Raw genomic sequence first — 15,723 nt, forward strand, 5'->3', positions numbered from 1 at the left:
GGGATATGTATAAGCCTGAACCTTGCTGGGGTTCCTCCCGGCTTTCTTCCTGTCAACACGACCCCCACTTAAATCTCCCCCAACCTCTAAAATGACTCACCAGAAGGATTAACAATAAGCGCCTAAAACAAAGTGGCACTAAAGAAAAATATTTTTAAATCATGACCTTATTCCCAAGTAGACCATATAATAAATAACCGGACTTTTTAAAAAGAAAAGGATGTGGAAAAATAAGTAAGAGAGATGAATAGTATACACTAAATGTTATGTACATAGTTCAACACCTCAGTGGCTTTCAAACACCTAACTATAAAATAGTGTAACATTGAATATTTCAGGCCAACAATTTACACTATTAAAAGGAGTCACCAAAAGAATTTGCTTTTATTTAAGAATCAGCCTTGCCTTCTCCTTATGCCAATCTAGCCCCTTATGCCAATCTAGCTCTGTACCCCGACCCGATGACCTAAACACAATGGCCGTTTCCACACAGCAGAATTATACCAGGTTACAACCGGTATCTTACAAACTGGGTCTATTTTATCCCGGTTTCTCCTTCCACGCAGCTGCCCATTTCTTTCCAGGAGCCAAGTTAGGACCGGATGGTAATACTCCAGTTTGTTCCGCATGAGCCCAGGTCTTTTGTATTTATACCACAAGTGCACCCCGGGAATATTTGGACCGTACGGAAACAGCCAATGTGTCACCAGTGGGTTTCAACCCACCGCTTTGACAATCACTCCTCCAAAGTAAAGTATGAGAATGGGAAGGTAAATGCATTCCAGCCAACAGCAGTAATGGCTACTTTCTGAGAGATTCTCGTGTACTCTCCTCCTAGCCATCTTTGCCTATCAGCAGCTGTACAGATTGTTTCTTTTTATATACAGTTGATGTGTTAGGATGGATAGTGTAACTGACTAGAAACTGAGAGGCACAGTTCAAGCACCCACTCAGCTATGAAGATCACTGTATGTTCATGAGCTTACATCATTCTCCTCTCCTCCATCTTATCTAGCAACCACCCTGTGGGTTAGGTTAGACTTAGTGTGTGCTGCTGGTCAAGGTAATCCAGAAAGCTTTCCCAGCAAAGTAGAGATTTGAACCTGGGTCTCCCAGATCTCAGTTCAGTCCTCTAATTATACCACATAGCTACCACACAGTTACCATGAAAACAAAAAGGGCAAAACAGAGACTATGCACAACTGCCTTGAGCTATTTCTACTGGTAACCTAAAATGCAATTAATAATAATGACCCATGTTTCAGTTTGAAAAGGAAAGAAGGCAGAAAACCAATCAGTCGTAAGCCCCTGACTGCAGTCTGCAAGATAACTGCAGCAGGACAAAAGAGAACAACTTTAACTCCCAAATATGATTAGCCTTGAGTGTGCTTCAGCATATGTGCTTCCTTTCACTGTTCAAGGGGGACTGTTCTCTTCCCAAAGGTAAAAGAAGGATTTGCCATCCAGATCTTGCCCAGCGTTCAACCCTAGACAGGGCTTCTTGACCAGTCAATTTTCCAACTAGTGACTTCACATTTCCCACTCACCTACTTTCCGACCACAGTAAGATTGGGAAGGTCAATCACAAGGATATGTCAAGAACTGAATAAAGGTTAGCCTATTCAGAACGTGATGATTTCTCATGATTATGGGTTTATAAAAGTAAGAGGACACAGGTCAAGCTTTCTGTACCACATTTTTTATATCTGACTCAATCTGAGCTACTCTCCCAAACAGCACAGGAATCTACTGCTTAGAATTCCCATTCAAGTTTTCAATTTTCTTCTCATGCACAATGCCATTCCTTGACCAATATCCCTCACTGCTAAGGGTCTACTATTTTACCTTTGGTTCCACTCTCCTTGTATGCCACATGTCCTATGCTACCAGTGGTCCTGTTTCTCCATGACAGCACTACACTATGCTAGATTCACATCTGACTCCCTGGCTCAATATTAAAACAACAAGCCATAGTCTAGTGCTGCCACTTTTTAAAAAATAAGCAATTGGCACAATGGAAAGAAAAGAGATGACTGAAAACCACAGATGTTGCTTAAAAGCTTGTCATATGGCCACTAATAATCACATGAAACAGCTCTGCAGCTCAGCATTTCTATGTTCACCCACACTTCTCCCAGTTTCTAAACAGACTCAGGAAGAGGAGATGTGGTAAGCTATGACTGCTAACTGGCTGGAGACGACAAATGACCATCCATAATGAAACAGTTACAGTCACTAAAGTAGTTAAGCAGCCATCCTCTGGTTCGCTTTTCACACCCCAATGAGCCCATGCAAAAGGCTAAATGACCTGAGATGAGCTCTTTTACCCTGTAGTAGCTTTGTCAACTGTATTACCCACTAAGCACTGAGGAAGATTTGATCACGTCATGTGTGGTATAGTGTTCATCTGTAACTCACCAATGCATGGAACAGGATAATGAGCATCTCTTCTGTGCATAAAGGCTCAGACATTTTGGATTAAAGCAATTGTGTAAATAAATTATGGCTCCTAACCCTTTCTAATAATGGACATCTGTTAGTAAATCAAAGAGAACCAAGTGAAATATAATCCCTCCGTATGCCAGGCCTTGTGGATGCTGCTGCAGCGTCCAAAGCTTAAATCTTGAGGAACACTCCTTATTAATAATGTCTGGAACTTTCAATACCACAGTTTCTTGCTTTCGGTAAGTCTGGGAAAGAAAAGGCATTTTTGAGAATGACTTTTGGTTGTTAGGCGGATGGGTAGTTATTAACATTATTAACACCCTCCACATTACACTCCTAATAAAAGTCTGTCAGGACAGATTTAGAGTGGGACAGGTTTTTAATTTAATTAATTTACAAGTTAATGTTATTAGAATGGCCCCATTCCAAATTGACTACAGGGCAGACAGGATCATCAATAGATACATGTTTATACTGGTAGCTGAATCTGGCCCCTTGACTTGTGTGCAGAAAAGAATTACCATATATACTTGTGTATAAGTCGACCCACATATAAGTCGAGGCACCTAATTTTACCACAAAAAACTGGGAAAACTTATTGACTCGCATATGAATCGAGGGTGGGAAATGCAGCAGCTACTGGTAAATTTCAAAAATAAAAATAGATACCAATAAAATTACATTAATTGAGGCATCAGTAGGTTAAATGTTTTTGAATATTTATTTCAAAGAAAAACAGTAAACTAGCTCTGTAAGTGGAAAAGTGGGTCAACAAAAACAATATGGTCTCAACAATAATTTTAAAATAAACAGGAGTCTCTCTCGGGTGGCTGGGCGGCTTGGTGGTTCTATCTGAGTCTCTGGATGATACCAACCAGAAGAGCTTTCATGAAGTTTGGTTCAAGGGATCCAAAGTTATGGACCCTCAAAATGTAGCCCCATCTACCATTCGCTCCCATTGGAAACAATGGGGGATTGGGGCACTCCCTTAGGAGTCCATAACTTTAGACCCCTTGAGCCAAACTTTACCCAACTGGGTGGTATCATCAGGAGCATCTCTTGAAAAATCCCTGAAATGTTGGTGCCGCTAGCCTAAAAACTGCGCCCCCTGGCGGCAGACAAAGTAAAAACCCTAAAATATTTTTTTTAAAATACACCTGACTCACATATAAGTCGAGGGGGGCTTTTTCAGCACAAAAAATGTGCTGAAAAATTCGACTTATATGCAAGTATATACGGTATATAGTTTGATGTACCATCTTCTTCCTTCTGGGAACTGAACTTAGAATCACCAAAAGAACAGTTCAACAGCATGTTTGTTCTGTACTGAGTATAGAATGGGGTGTTGGGTTTACAAAGGAATCTAGGGCAATTCATATTTTGTCTAGCATTGAAATAGTAGGAAATAGAGTAAAGCATTAAGTCATGACTGAGAGACAGAAGATGGAGATAGTTTAAGTTCTCAGTTATCGCAGAAGACTGTTGCAATTTCAAGGACAAAAACCTTCACAACTGCTAACAACTGGAGCCCCTCTGCTGCCACAGAGTTGGGGCCAATACAGATTTACTTGCAATCAACCTAAATGCTGGGAAAGCCTGAGTTCAGTTTTAAATAGATCTGAGGAGACACCCACAAAACTTAGTGGCCATTTTGTCTTGTGTCACCATCATATTACATATCCCATTGAATTTCAGGGCTGGCCCATCTGCACCAAGGGCACCACAGGTGGAAGGGCTACACCTCTTGCCCCCTACCTGCCACATCATCGGAGTCTGCCACACAATGCCAGGAGGCACTCCCAGCCTCAGTGGGTGGACAGCAGTGAACCTGTTCCCCCCTCCCTCAGGGGCAGTGGGAGACAAGAAGGTGGGCATCATTTTCTTGCTCTCTGCACACTGATAGACAGTGAGGAGGGGCAGCTTGGGAACCCTAGCCTACAGCACCTCAAACCTTTGTGTCAGCCCTCTTTAATGTATTTATGCACTGCAAACGACCAGTTCGGCCTGTCAGCTTTTTGCAATTCAGAATCATTCTCAGAAATAATCACCTTTGCCCTATGACACTGTCCAATGACCCATGGTTTTGAAAGGTCTTTTACATATTATGCTCCTCACAAGTACTTGGAATAATCCTCTCTATGACCATTTATATTTTATATTATCCGAAAATGAATCCAGCTACAGTTCATAAAACAAAACAGGCTCCACTCCCAGCCTTGCCATAGACTCAACTCCAGTGTTCGTCTTAGCAACAGCCTATAGGAAATGCTTCCCATAGGACAAGCAGGTAACTTATTCCTTGGTTGAGAAAGAGCAGCTCCAGACGTTGGCTTGCTCCCATTTCCCCCAGGGCAATGGTTTGGTTCTAACTGCCCACAAAACCTGACACTCCAGTTGTGCTCTGCACACACCTATGAATTCAGAGGTGCTTATGAACTGGAGGATGAGACTGCTGTCCATGCAGTTCCCTTGAATTCACATTATCTTTGATGAGCCCTGACTGGCCATCTTTTATTATTTTGCTTTTGAGTTGGAGGGAGGATGCTAGCAAATATTAGAGACCCAGGTGTATTTAGGACATCACAGCTAGCTAATATTCCTTCCCCATGCAAACTTTTTTGTAGAGATACCAGGGCACCATGCAGTAACTTGAACAGCACTTCACATCTTCAGTCACTGTTCTCACATGTGCGTGTTATGTGAGCTTCTGGTTCATGGCAACCCTATGAATCAATGTCTTTCAAAACGTCTATCATCAGCAACCTTACTCAGGTTATCAAACTGAGGGCCATGGCTTCCTTCTTATCACACAGGTTTGGTCAACTGCATGCTTTTCTCCAGATGTTCAGCTGCAAGACATGTTCCTCTCTTGCTAGGCTCTTCAGGGCATGGTGTAGGCATTGGTCTACTGCAAGCACCAACCAAAAGACAGAACAAGGTCCAGGTGCCTCTGCAGCACCTGGACAGAAACATGCATGGATCCAAGCCATAGTAACTCACACAGCTGCCTAGTTCTGTATTGCCAGAAATACTTCTCTCTTGATCAAGGGCTACAAACATACTTAAGTTTTGTTCCCACTGATTTGCCTCAACTCATCAGGATGACAACAGTGAAAAACAAAGTGAAATGTGGCATGGGTCATCTGACTAGGATCTTGGGAGACCTGAGTTGGGACGCTCACCTGGTGGATTTGGGCCAGTCACATTCCCTCCGCCCAACCTATCCCACAGGATAGTTGTTATGATAAAACGGAAGAGAGGAAATAAAGTTCTCAGCCACTTTGGGTCTCCACTGGGAAGAAAAATGGAATATGAGTAAATAATGCAAAGCCAATTTTGCAACACTAATGGGAAGCCCAAATACACAGATCCTGGTCACTTATATATATTAATGAACTCGAAAAACCTGGAGATCTAACTGAAAAAATTCCCATACTCCCAAGCAGGGGCTTTAATTCATGGATGTTACGCACTAAGAACACAAACAGCGTTACCTCAGTGGAAGCCTCAGACTAATCAGAATCAGGGGAAAAGATGGGGAATGGCAGGGGAAAAAATTACTTACTGAGTTTATGCAGCCCAATTCCTTGTTCAAAAGCCAAGGCAAAGAGAGCTTCCCTTCCCCACGGTAGCAAGACTGGATGCGCTCCTTGATCTTGTCTTTGATTTTCTTCAGTGTGAAGAGGCAAAGGACAGATTCCTTTGGTGGCTTGACCCTGTTCTTCTGGCCCTGAGAGAAGATTGTGAAGAGGATATCCTCGTGTTCTGAGATGCCCAGCTGCTTGGCCAGTGCCTTCCCAGGCTTGCTGAGGTAAGCGTCTTGAATCAGGCGGTATTCAATGCCATCTCGAACACAACCAATGGGGAATTCCACATACGAGTAGAATTTGGGGTCACCCACACATAGCCGGACGACCTTGGAGGTGAAGAACTGCTCCCCGGTAGAGTCAGGTGAGGTAAGCTGGGTGTCCAACTGCAAGGTCAGGTAGTAGACAAATTGCTCGCTGCTGAAACTGTAGATGTAGTAGATATCAAATGTGGGGAACTTGGAGAGTGTGTCTGACGGGATCTTGAGCTGAGAGGAGACAAACTCATCCTGATAGACAAAGCCAAACATTTCTGCATTCTCTTCGCTGTCCATCAGCTTGCGGCTGGACAAGGTAGGGAAATACTCTGACTTGCCATCAATGGGCGTGCCAATGAAGAGCTTGTTCTGCCCATTCTGCACTTCAATGATGACGCCCGACATGGTCCCCGACTCATTCACGCTGGAGAGGTAGTGCTCCTTGCGGTGGTGGGGCTCACCCAACTTGAAGAGGTCATCCAAGCGCAGGAACTGGCAGATGCCCTGAGAAGCACTGCCACAGGCTATCAGCCGGTTCCCCGAGTAATCCACCAGCAGCAACTTGTTGACATTGTTGGTGCTGACCAGCCCGTGTGGGCACGACTGCACGCTGGGGGGTGGGTAGCACTTCTCATTGTCATCCACTGGCCCCGTCACGTGAGTGCGCAGCAGTGTGAGGTTGTTGGCAAGCTTATAGATCCGGTTGATAGCACCTACATACACCTCCCCAGTTTTATTGTGGACCACCAAGTGTGTCAAACTCCAGTCTGTGACCTGGAAAGTCCTAAAGGGAGAGGAGGACTTGGGGGTGCCTTCTGCTAAGGGCAGCCAGGCACTCCCCAGAAGCAGCAGAGTCCAGATGCTGACTGACAAATGGTACTTGAGCCTGAGGAGCCACATGGTGGAAGCGTCACATCCAGCAATGGCTGGGCATCGACCTCCCCGCAAAATAAACAGAAGCAAACCAAAGGCAGCGGAGAAAAGTGATTAGTGGATCAGTCTCCTCTTCTTCCACCGCTCTCCACATTCAGGACATCGTGGGGACTGACATTCTACTCAGCCCTAAAAGAAAATATAAAGCAAACAGAGTTAGATAAGCAACTGTCCACGCGGAATGGAACAGAACAATAGAGTCACAGCGACAAACATCTTAGGAATGGAGATGGGTCATATCTCTGAAATGTTCAGCTGTCTGGGGAGAAGAGCTGCAAAGAATTGCTGTTAATCATTCACATTCCTCCCATTAAACTTCCCATGACCATTCTGCGAATTCAGTAAAGAAGCAGTTGCCACACTGGTCAGACAAACAGGAAGGATACAAACGGTACTTTACTATTATGATCACAAGACAAGATTCGGTTTTCCAAGTTTGCAAAAACTTCAAAAAAATGAGGAAAACACAGAAGATTTGAAACTGGCTTAAAATAACTTAAATGATAGGGACTGACTCTTTCAAAACCCCTACTTTAGCACTTTCCAACCTTGCCCAGAAGGTTTCTTTTCCTAAATTTGTATATCATCTGAAACTGAAAGTGTGTATTACAGAAGTTTCCTGAAGTCAAGTCTTTCATTGCAAAAAGATTGTCTGCGATATCCCTCTTTATTTGTTTTTCCAACGTTAAGAGTTTTATAGCGGAGAGGGACAACAAAAATTGATCTCTTTATGAAAAAATACTGGAATGCTCCCACACAAGTTGGTGAAGGAAAGAATGGGGGTGGGATCTACAAAGCCCTACCTACTTTTTGTGTTGAGGTGTGTGTGTGTGGAGCATAAAAATGGCCGTTCACATAAGTATGGGAGCCTTTGTGGGATATGCAATTTATACAAGGTTGAATACTACCAGCCTTTTAAATATATGTGAGTGCCAACCTGCATGCTTCCTAGTCCATCCAATGTGCCTGCAGTTTCTCTGCTCCTTTCCTTAGCCCTCAGCCCTCCAGAATGAGCAACCTACCCAGTCTTTCCACAGGGAATTTGCTTCCCTGGAACCCCTTCCTCAAAAGTCCTAAACTTTGCACTGCCTTCTCTCACCTCTACCAGTTTACCTCATGGTTTCAAGAGGAACAACCAATTTATAAAGTCCCATGCTGATAAAGTCCCTTAACCCTTCTTTCAGCACATGTCGGATTCCAAACACTAGTAGGACAGCCAGAAGCCATTTGGTTTCCTCCACTCCACAGCACTCCACCCATGCAATAAACAGTTGTGAAAGGCACTGCTTACACATCCCACTAATACCGAAGATTCCACTGTGTGTGTGTTTTGTTTTGTTGACTTCATATAGAAGAGAAGAAGAAGAGTTTGGATTTATACCCCCCTCCCCTTCTCTCCTGTAAGGAGACTCAAAGGGACTTACAATCTCCTTGCCCTTCCTTGCCCCTACAACAAACACCCTGTGAGGTGGGTGGGGCTGAGAGAGCTCCAAAGAGCTGTGACTAGGTCAAGGTCACCCAGCTGGCAAGTGTGGGAGTGCACAAGCTAATCTAGTTCCCCAGATGAGCCTTCACAGCTCAAGTGGCAGAGCGGGGAATCAAATCCAGTACTCCAGGTTAGAGTGCACCTGCTCTTAACCACTTAACAAGTCCGACTAGAAAAGTGCCAGAGTCCTGCCAAACAAACCAGTTCTGACCAACTATAGATCAGTGCTTGTTTATGTCTTCAAGGGTTTCCCATGCCCAGACCAATGACTATTCTTTCTTTATTCATTCTGTGGTGCTAACAGCCAATCAAGTATTCATCCTACAAATTTCCACAGATGGTTTGCTAGTCATGGTGTCAAGATTTCAACATCAAGTTAAGTTTCTCAAGCTTAAGAAGATGGTACATCTAGGCTAGTACAGACAAATCTCATAGACCTTGGATCAAAGCATAGTATAAGCACCTCATATCAGGCACTGCATAAAGGATGAGAAGGATCTGAGCTACTTCTTTCTTTCCCTGATACCCCACGCTATCACTCCTCCTGGAAACTCCTTCACAGCACAAAGATTACCACCCCTTCTACATTTTCTCTTAAAATTGCATAGAGAACTCAAGGAAGCAGATATTTATTGATTGATTGATTGATTGATTGATTGATTGATTGATTGATTGATTGATTGATTGATTGATTGATTGATTGATTGATTGATTGATTGATTGATTGATTGTTTCAATTTCTATACCGCCCAATCCCCGAAGGGCTCCGGGACGGGGCAGACATTGGCGGGGGGAGTCAAAAGTGGCAACCTGATGGTCAGGTATGTAGAATCCTGCCTCTGCTTATCTTTTTGATAATGCCTTCATTATTTCCCTGACTTGTTAACATTCAAACTAGTCAAGATGCTCGGAGACCATGAATGGATAAGGGATGGGGCATTGACATGGGGAAAGAGGGATTAATTCTTCCTCCTTACACTGTATCCCAAATCCCTGTTTGCCGAAGGAATCTGCTATTTTGGTCTTATTTTTGGAGTTTCTGCCACAGAAATCTATTCTTCTGCCTTCTCCACCCCCTATTCAAATCTAGATCATGTCACGCTAGTAACATGTGAGCTGTGAATGCACAATGTTGAGAATCTATGTGAGTCCCATTAACACCACCCTACAAATAGCAGCCTTCAACTGGCATTAAGCTGTCTTCATTCTTGGAATTTCAAATGGGAAGGTTAGCCAAGGAGCTGAATGGGCCATTGACAATAAAGGACCTGCCATTTATATAATAAAGCACATAATGTTTCAGGTAAGCAACCTAGGTTCATCTAATTTAGCTGTGCCAATCCAACCCATTCAACAAATGGAATTTCCTCTCAAACAGAGAAAAACACTTCAAACCAAATTCCATTGCAGTGTGGCGATCCCCCTCCCCCTCCTGCGGTTGAGGCTGACAAGCCGTCCCACCGTCCCTTTCTGAGGTGTTGGTCTCCTCGTCTCGAGCCCCGGTCTTTGGGGGTCTTAGAAATGTCAGCTGCCTGAACCACAGGGTGTCACGCCGGAAGGGGGGGAAGAGCCCCTCCCTTCCCTTCAGGCCCTTGTCCTACCCCCAATTGGGGTCTCTCGCCGCTCCCCAAGGGGCTGCTGGTGCCCGGGCTGGACGTTCGCGCCCGCACCCCAAAGAGGCGGCGGCAGTCCCCAAGCATTGCCTGCGTTCCGCCTCGCTGCCCTCCTCCACCGCTTCCCTGTTCTCCCTCTCTTCTCCCTCTTCCTTTCCCTTCTCCGTCTGGGTCTCTCCCTTCTCTCCTTCTTCAGCCTCCTCCTCTCTCCACTCCTTCCCCGGCTCTCCTTCCCCTCCGTCCAGGCACTGCCTTGCAGCCCCTCTGACTCCCGTGAACGCACTTCCCTCTCTGGGCTCCCGCAACACCTTCCCTCGCCCTGTCATGACCAGCCCCCTTCTCCCGGCCGCCTCCCCCTTATATCCTTTCCTCCCGGCTTCTGGGGTGGTCCCCGCTTCACTGCCGCGCCCAGCTGCTGCAACGCGCCGCAGCTGCGCTGGCGGCCTGACGAGCCGCAGCTGCGCCGCCTCAGTTTCGCCTGGCCGCTTCGGCTCCCTGCCGGGGCTTCCCAGCCGGGGCGGGCCGCCGCCGGGCTCAGCTGCTGAGCCGCGGCGAGCCCCGCCCCCCGGCTGGTCGAGTCCGGGGCACGTCGCCACAGTGACCCCCGGACATGCAGAAACCAGAAACAGGGTCCATTTCATCCCATGTTTCCTGGAAAAAAGCCTAAGAGTTCTCCTCTACCAATAAGCAGGTTCTTGAGGAAACACAACAAAACACAAACCATTCATTCTTTAGTATCTTTTTTTTTCTTTTGCCTGCAGGCACAAACTGAGTATTGAAAGAGTTCATTGCATTTCACCATTTACCTAAGTGGACTTTAATGTGCTGAATGGTTGGTCATTAAGGAGATCTTACTTTTTATAAAGACAGGGAGTGAAAACACAGAAACCATCACAAATGAAGAGGGAAATAAATGGTGACAATTTGTGAAGAGGGAGGATGGCTGTTTAAGGGGGCGACTTAGAATTAAGGGATTGTACTTCCAGCTCAGATACTGATTTACTGCTTGAACCCAAATGGTTTATACTTCCCACCTTTGTTCTCTTTCTTCCTCTTCTCTATAGGTCAACCTTATGAGTTCAGCCCCTTGATGGGATTGGAAAGGGGAAAGGGGGGAATTATTCACAAGGGGGAACTGCAAAACACATCTGGGGAAAGAGAAGAGAGATTTCTAAGTGAAAAGGAAGAAGAAAGCTGCCTGAGGAGAAGGTGTGCTCTGTGCAAAGAACAGTGCAGCCCAGTGGTGGTGAATCTATGGCACGCGTGCCAGAGCCCTCTTTGTGGGCATGCACGCCGTCGCTCCAGTTTGGCCACTCGGCAGTGGCATAGTGCCAAGGGGGATGAGGGGCACGTGATGCACTGGGCACACGCCCTGCGGGGCATGGCAAGGGCATTCCAGAGGTGTGACGGGGTATTTCAGAGTGTTCCAGGGACGTTCCAGGGCAGGGTGGGGGCAGATGGGGGTGTGACAGGGGCGCAGGGTGCACGTGTGCCCCAGACAGAGTTTCCCCTTGCTCCGCCCTGGCACTTGGTCTCTAAAAGATTCGCCATCACTGGTGTAGCCTGTCAAAGAACTACAACACCAAGAATCCTGACAATGGCACAGAAAGCCAGCATGCCTGAAAGAAAGATTGAGAGACAAAATCTCTGCCATGTGATCACCAAAGGGACTTGTAGCCATATAACTGCAAGTTCCCCACAGGAATGCAGTTTAGAAGAATCGCAGAGGCCCAATTTGATGGAAACCAAAGCATGAGGGGTATGCTTGTCCCTCGCCCCCCGCCCCCCCCCCCCGTTATTTTCCCAACCCAAATCAGTGCTAGGCAATTTATTTCCCCTTCTGCAGGGAGGCTGTATGAGTTCTTACATATTTGTGTCCTGCACTGGTTTCCTTTTCCTCTTTGTTGAATAAACCCTAGTTGTGCTTCAAGTTCTTCTTCTGAATGGTAAACATTGATCAGACAGTCTGGGGAGTTGTTCTGAAATTGTATTTGTCTTTGTTTAGCTTTCTAGTAATTCTCCCTTTGTTATAAGAAGTGAAAGCCAAAGGGCTGGAGGCAATATTACTTTCTTACACAAACACACACACACACGAATGTAGTTCCCCTTCCATTATCCAACCCCAGGTCCTATAATTTCTTTTCTCAACTAGAGCTGGTTGGAGAAACTGGGGTTACACACAGAAATCCTGGGGCATTCATCAAATAAGATCCTAACGTTACACAATCATATAACCATGTACATACGTCATGTGTTAAAACTATGGAAAATCTCTAGCATCTTTAATTTATAGTGAGTTTTATTGCTTTGTCAGTGTTTTGTGTGTATTATGAGCTGCCTTGAGCAAACTGGATCAAGCAATTAAAATGTCACAAATTAAGTAAAATATTCCTGTTCTTACCCCAATCACAAAAACTATACACAGTTACGGGAACAGAGTCTCCTCACTGTCATTAGAAAGTGGGTTATAAAATCAGTTAAGGAGATCTCTCCTGAAGCATGACATTTACCGTGTTGTTGTTTTGCCCCTTACTGTAGCCAGAACATTCAAGCCTAATCTCCCAGGCGAAAGCAAACTAGCTGCTGAACCGGGGAAGTATCTCACAAGCTATGGCTTCCCCCCCCCCCCCCCATCCCCCTCAAACGCTAATCTTCCTGCTACTCCAACAACTGAAAAGCAAGAAAAGGCAGAAAAGGTCTTTCAAATACAGAACTTCTAGGCAAAGAATTAGTTTGATAAAACTACAGGCCAAGAATTCCATAGCAAAGCTCTACTTCAGCAGCTACACCCTTTCAGTCTCAACCTCGCAAACCACCAGAGGCGTAGTGCCAGTGATGGGATTCAAATAATTTAACAAACGGTTCCGATGGTGGGATTCAAATTATTTAACACCTGGTTGTTTACAAGCAACGTTTTAACAACCAGATCTGCCAAAGTGGTGTGAACCTGCTGAATCCCACCACTGCGTAGTGCCAACAGGGCAGGGCAGGGCACAACGCCCCAGGTAGAGCTGTGGTGGAGGCCTGGCCAGGCTATGGAGTGGGCGGGGCATTCCAGGGTGAGGAACGCTGCAGCAGGGGCGTAGGGTGTGCGCACCCCCCGGAGCGGAGTTTCCCCTCGCTCAGCCTCTGCAAACGACCCCGCCATCAGAATCTGTTTGCCACTTTCCACATCGTTTTCACTCTTTCATTAACAGCAAGTGCTTCAGAGAAGGATTGCCTCTACAAGAGGTGGAGTCATTTACCAATACCCAAATATTTATATGCACCCATGACAGGGATGACCAGAATTGCCTGCCACCCTGAAACAGCCAATAAAGAGGCATATTTTTTCCCCTGCCTGCATTGGCAGATACCAGCTGCAAGACTGCTAACAGCAAAATCCCTTCCTTCCTTATGTCCTTATGGTGCACCAGAAACCACCAACGACGCTCTCAAGAATATTAGGTCCAGACTTTTGGCAGTTACAGGCAGCAGAGGAGATGCCCCAAATCCAGTGCACGTCACTACGACATTCTCAAGTTCTTTCTGCTGCACGGGAGCTCTAGCCATTCATCAACTCTGTGGTCACAGAACCTGAGGGTTCCATAAATTAAAGCTCTTGCATCTCCTTTTTTTGCATCTCTATTTTTGCATGTTCCCTGCAAAAAGGAGTGTGCAAGGTACCCAAAGCAGCAGTATCTTAAAGATGTTGAACTAGAATGCATTTCAATGCCACTTAGAGACTGATATTATATTCAGCTGGCCTCCCTCTTCCGTTTTCTTTTCTTCTTGTTTTTCTTTTTTTCTTGAAGCAAAACACAAGGAGGGGGTAGCCACTCCCCAATATAAACTTGCCCAAAACTACCTGTGTTTTTGGCAAGTTTATATTGGGGAGTGGCAACCCCCTCCTTGTGTTTTGCTTCTGACTAATTTACTTGCCTTGCTTTGTTTTCACTTTCTTTTTTTCTTTCCATGCTTTTTCTGTTTGTCTAGTTCAGGGGTAGGGAACCTGCGGCTCTCCAGATGTTCAGGAACTACAATTCCCATCAGCCCCTTTCAGCATGGCCAATTGGCCATGCTGAAAGGGGCTGATGGGAATTGTAGTTCCTGAACATCTGGAGAGCTGCAGGTTCCCTACCCCTGGTCTAGTTATTTGAGTTTATTAATTAGCTCCCTCCCCCCATCAGGATCTATGTTTAGGGAAGGGTGCCATAAGATCAAATTGGATGTGATGTATTCAGTTTTTTATGGTACAATATATGTCTGTGAACCACTCTGAGTCTGTTTCAACAGAGAGAGCAGTCAATGAATTCAACAAACAAACAAATAAATACACCAAGAGTGTGATCGTAAGAAGAATTACACTGTTATAAGCCCAGTAACTTCAATGGACTTAGAAGAATTTAACTCTGCTTAGGACTGCCCTGGCAGCCACCCTGTATCCAAATTTCTTCCATTTCTGCATGACCCCATGCCATCTACTGTGAGCGCCTACTGAGACACATCAGTGCTCAGTCCACATTGGGGAGATTAACAATGACACATGCAAAATGGCAGCTTCTGTGAGCAGATCACAGAAGTCAGTGTTCATTGGCCCTTAGGCCCCTTGCGCACATCCAGAATGCTGCACTTTCAATCCACTTTCAGTGCACTTTGCAGCTGGATTTTACTGCACAGAATAGCAAAATCCACTTGCAAACAATTGTGAAAGTCGACTGAAAGTGGATTATTCTGCATGTGCGGAAGGAAGAGGCCTAAGACTTCACATTGAATCTGGTCTGCCTCTTAACCGCAAACTTCTTCACCAGATTTCCTTTCAGTCCCACATTAATGAGACCGAATCCTTTACCAGTTTCTAATGAGATTTGTCCAAGGCTGCTAACGTGAGTTAACGCTAGCTATCAACTGCAGAGCTTAAATAGAAAGTGTATGATTGTCAGACTTGGATTTGCAGGGGGGAAGGGAAGGGAGCAAACTCTACTGGGATACAATGGCATTCTTTCTATTGTGTTTCCTAGCTATAAAAAGGGAATGATTAACTAATCTTCTATAAGACTGCATCTCATTCTTCATGTTTCTTTATGTTCTAACATCAGTAGCCTTCACCCCATTGATGCAACTTCTTGATTAAGTTCCTTTCAGTTGACCAAAGGCCAAACTGGATGCAGAAGTAAATGCAACAAATGCAACAAACAAATGCATCAAAAATGTTTGACCTTAAGTTTACATCTCATATCAGAAGCACCAGGGAGGTGCATTATTCTTCACGTAGCTCTTAAAATACTACTTCCAGTAGCAAATACTAAGCAAGGTCCATTCGGCACAGCAGAAATAAAACGTCCTGCAGACGTTTTAAACAGAACTGCTTTGACTTTCTGTGTTTGCTCTGGGCAGAGAACACAAGTGTTGCCAGCCAAAAT

General features: G+C 45.2%; 1 protein-coding gene across 1 annotated transcript in view; it reads right to left on the reverse strand.

Moving 5' to 3' along the window:
* The window catches only part of PLXNA1 (plexin A1), a 515,790-nt gene that overhangs the window by 444,363 nt on the left and 55,704 nt on the right, over positions 1 to 15,723 (reverse strand). Inside the window, 1 exon segment of the mRNA XM_048489929.1 lies at positions 6,011 to 7,351. Coding sequence (XP_048345886.1) covers positions 6,011 to 7,189 — 1,179 coding nt within the window. The 5' untranslated portion in view covers positions 7,190 to 7,351.

This window comes from Sphaerodactylus townsendi, linkage group LG03 (genome assembly GCF_021028975.2).
Source record: "Sphaerodactylus townsendi isolate TG3544 linkage group LG03, MPM_Stown_v2.3, whole genome shotgun sequence".
NCBI classification, from domain to species: domain Eukaryota; kingdom Metazoa; phylum Chordata; class Lepidosauria; order Squamata; family Sphaerodactylidae; genus Sphaerodactylus; species Sphaerodactylus townsendi.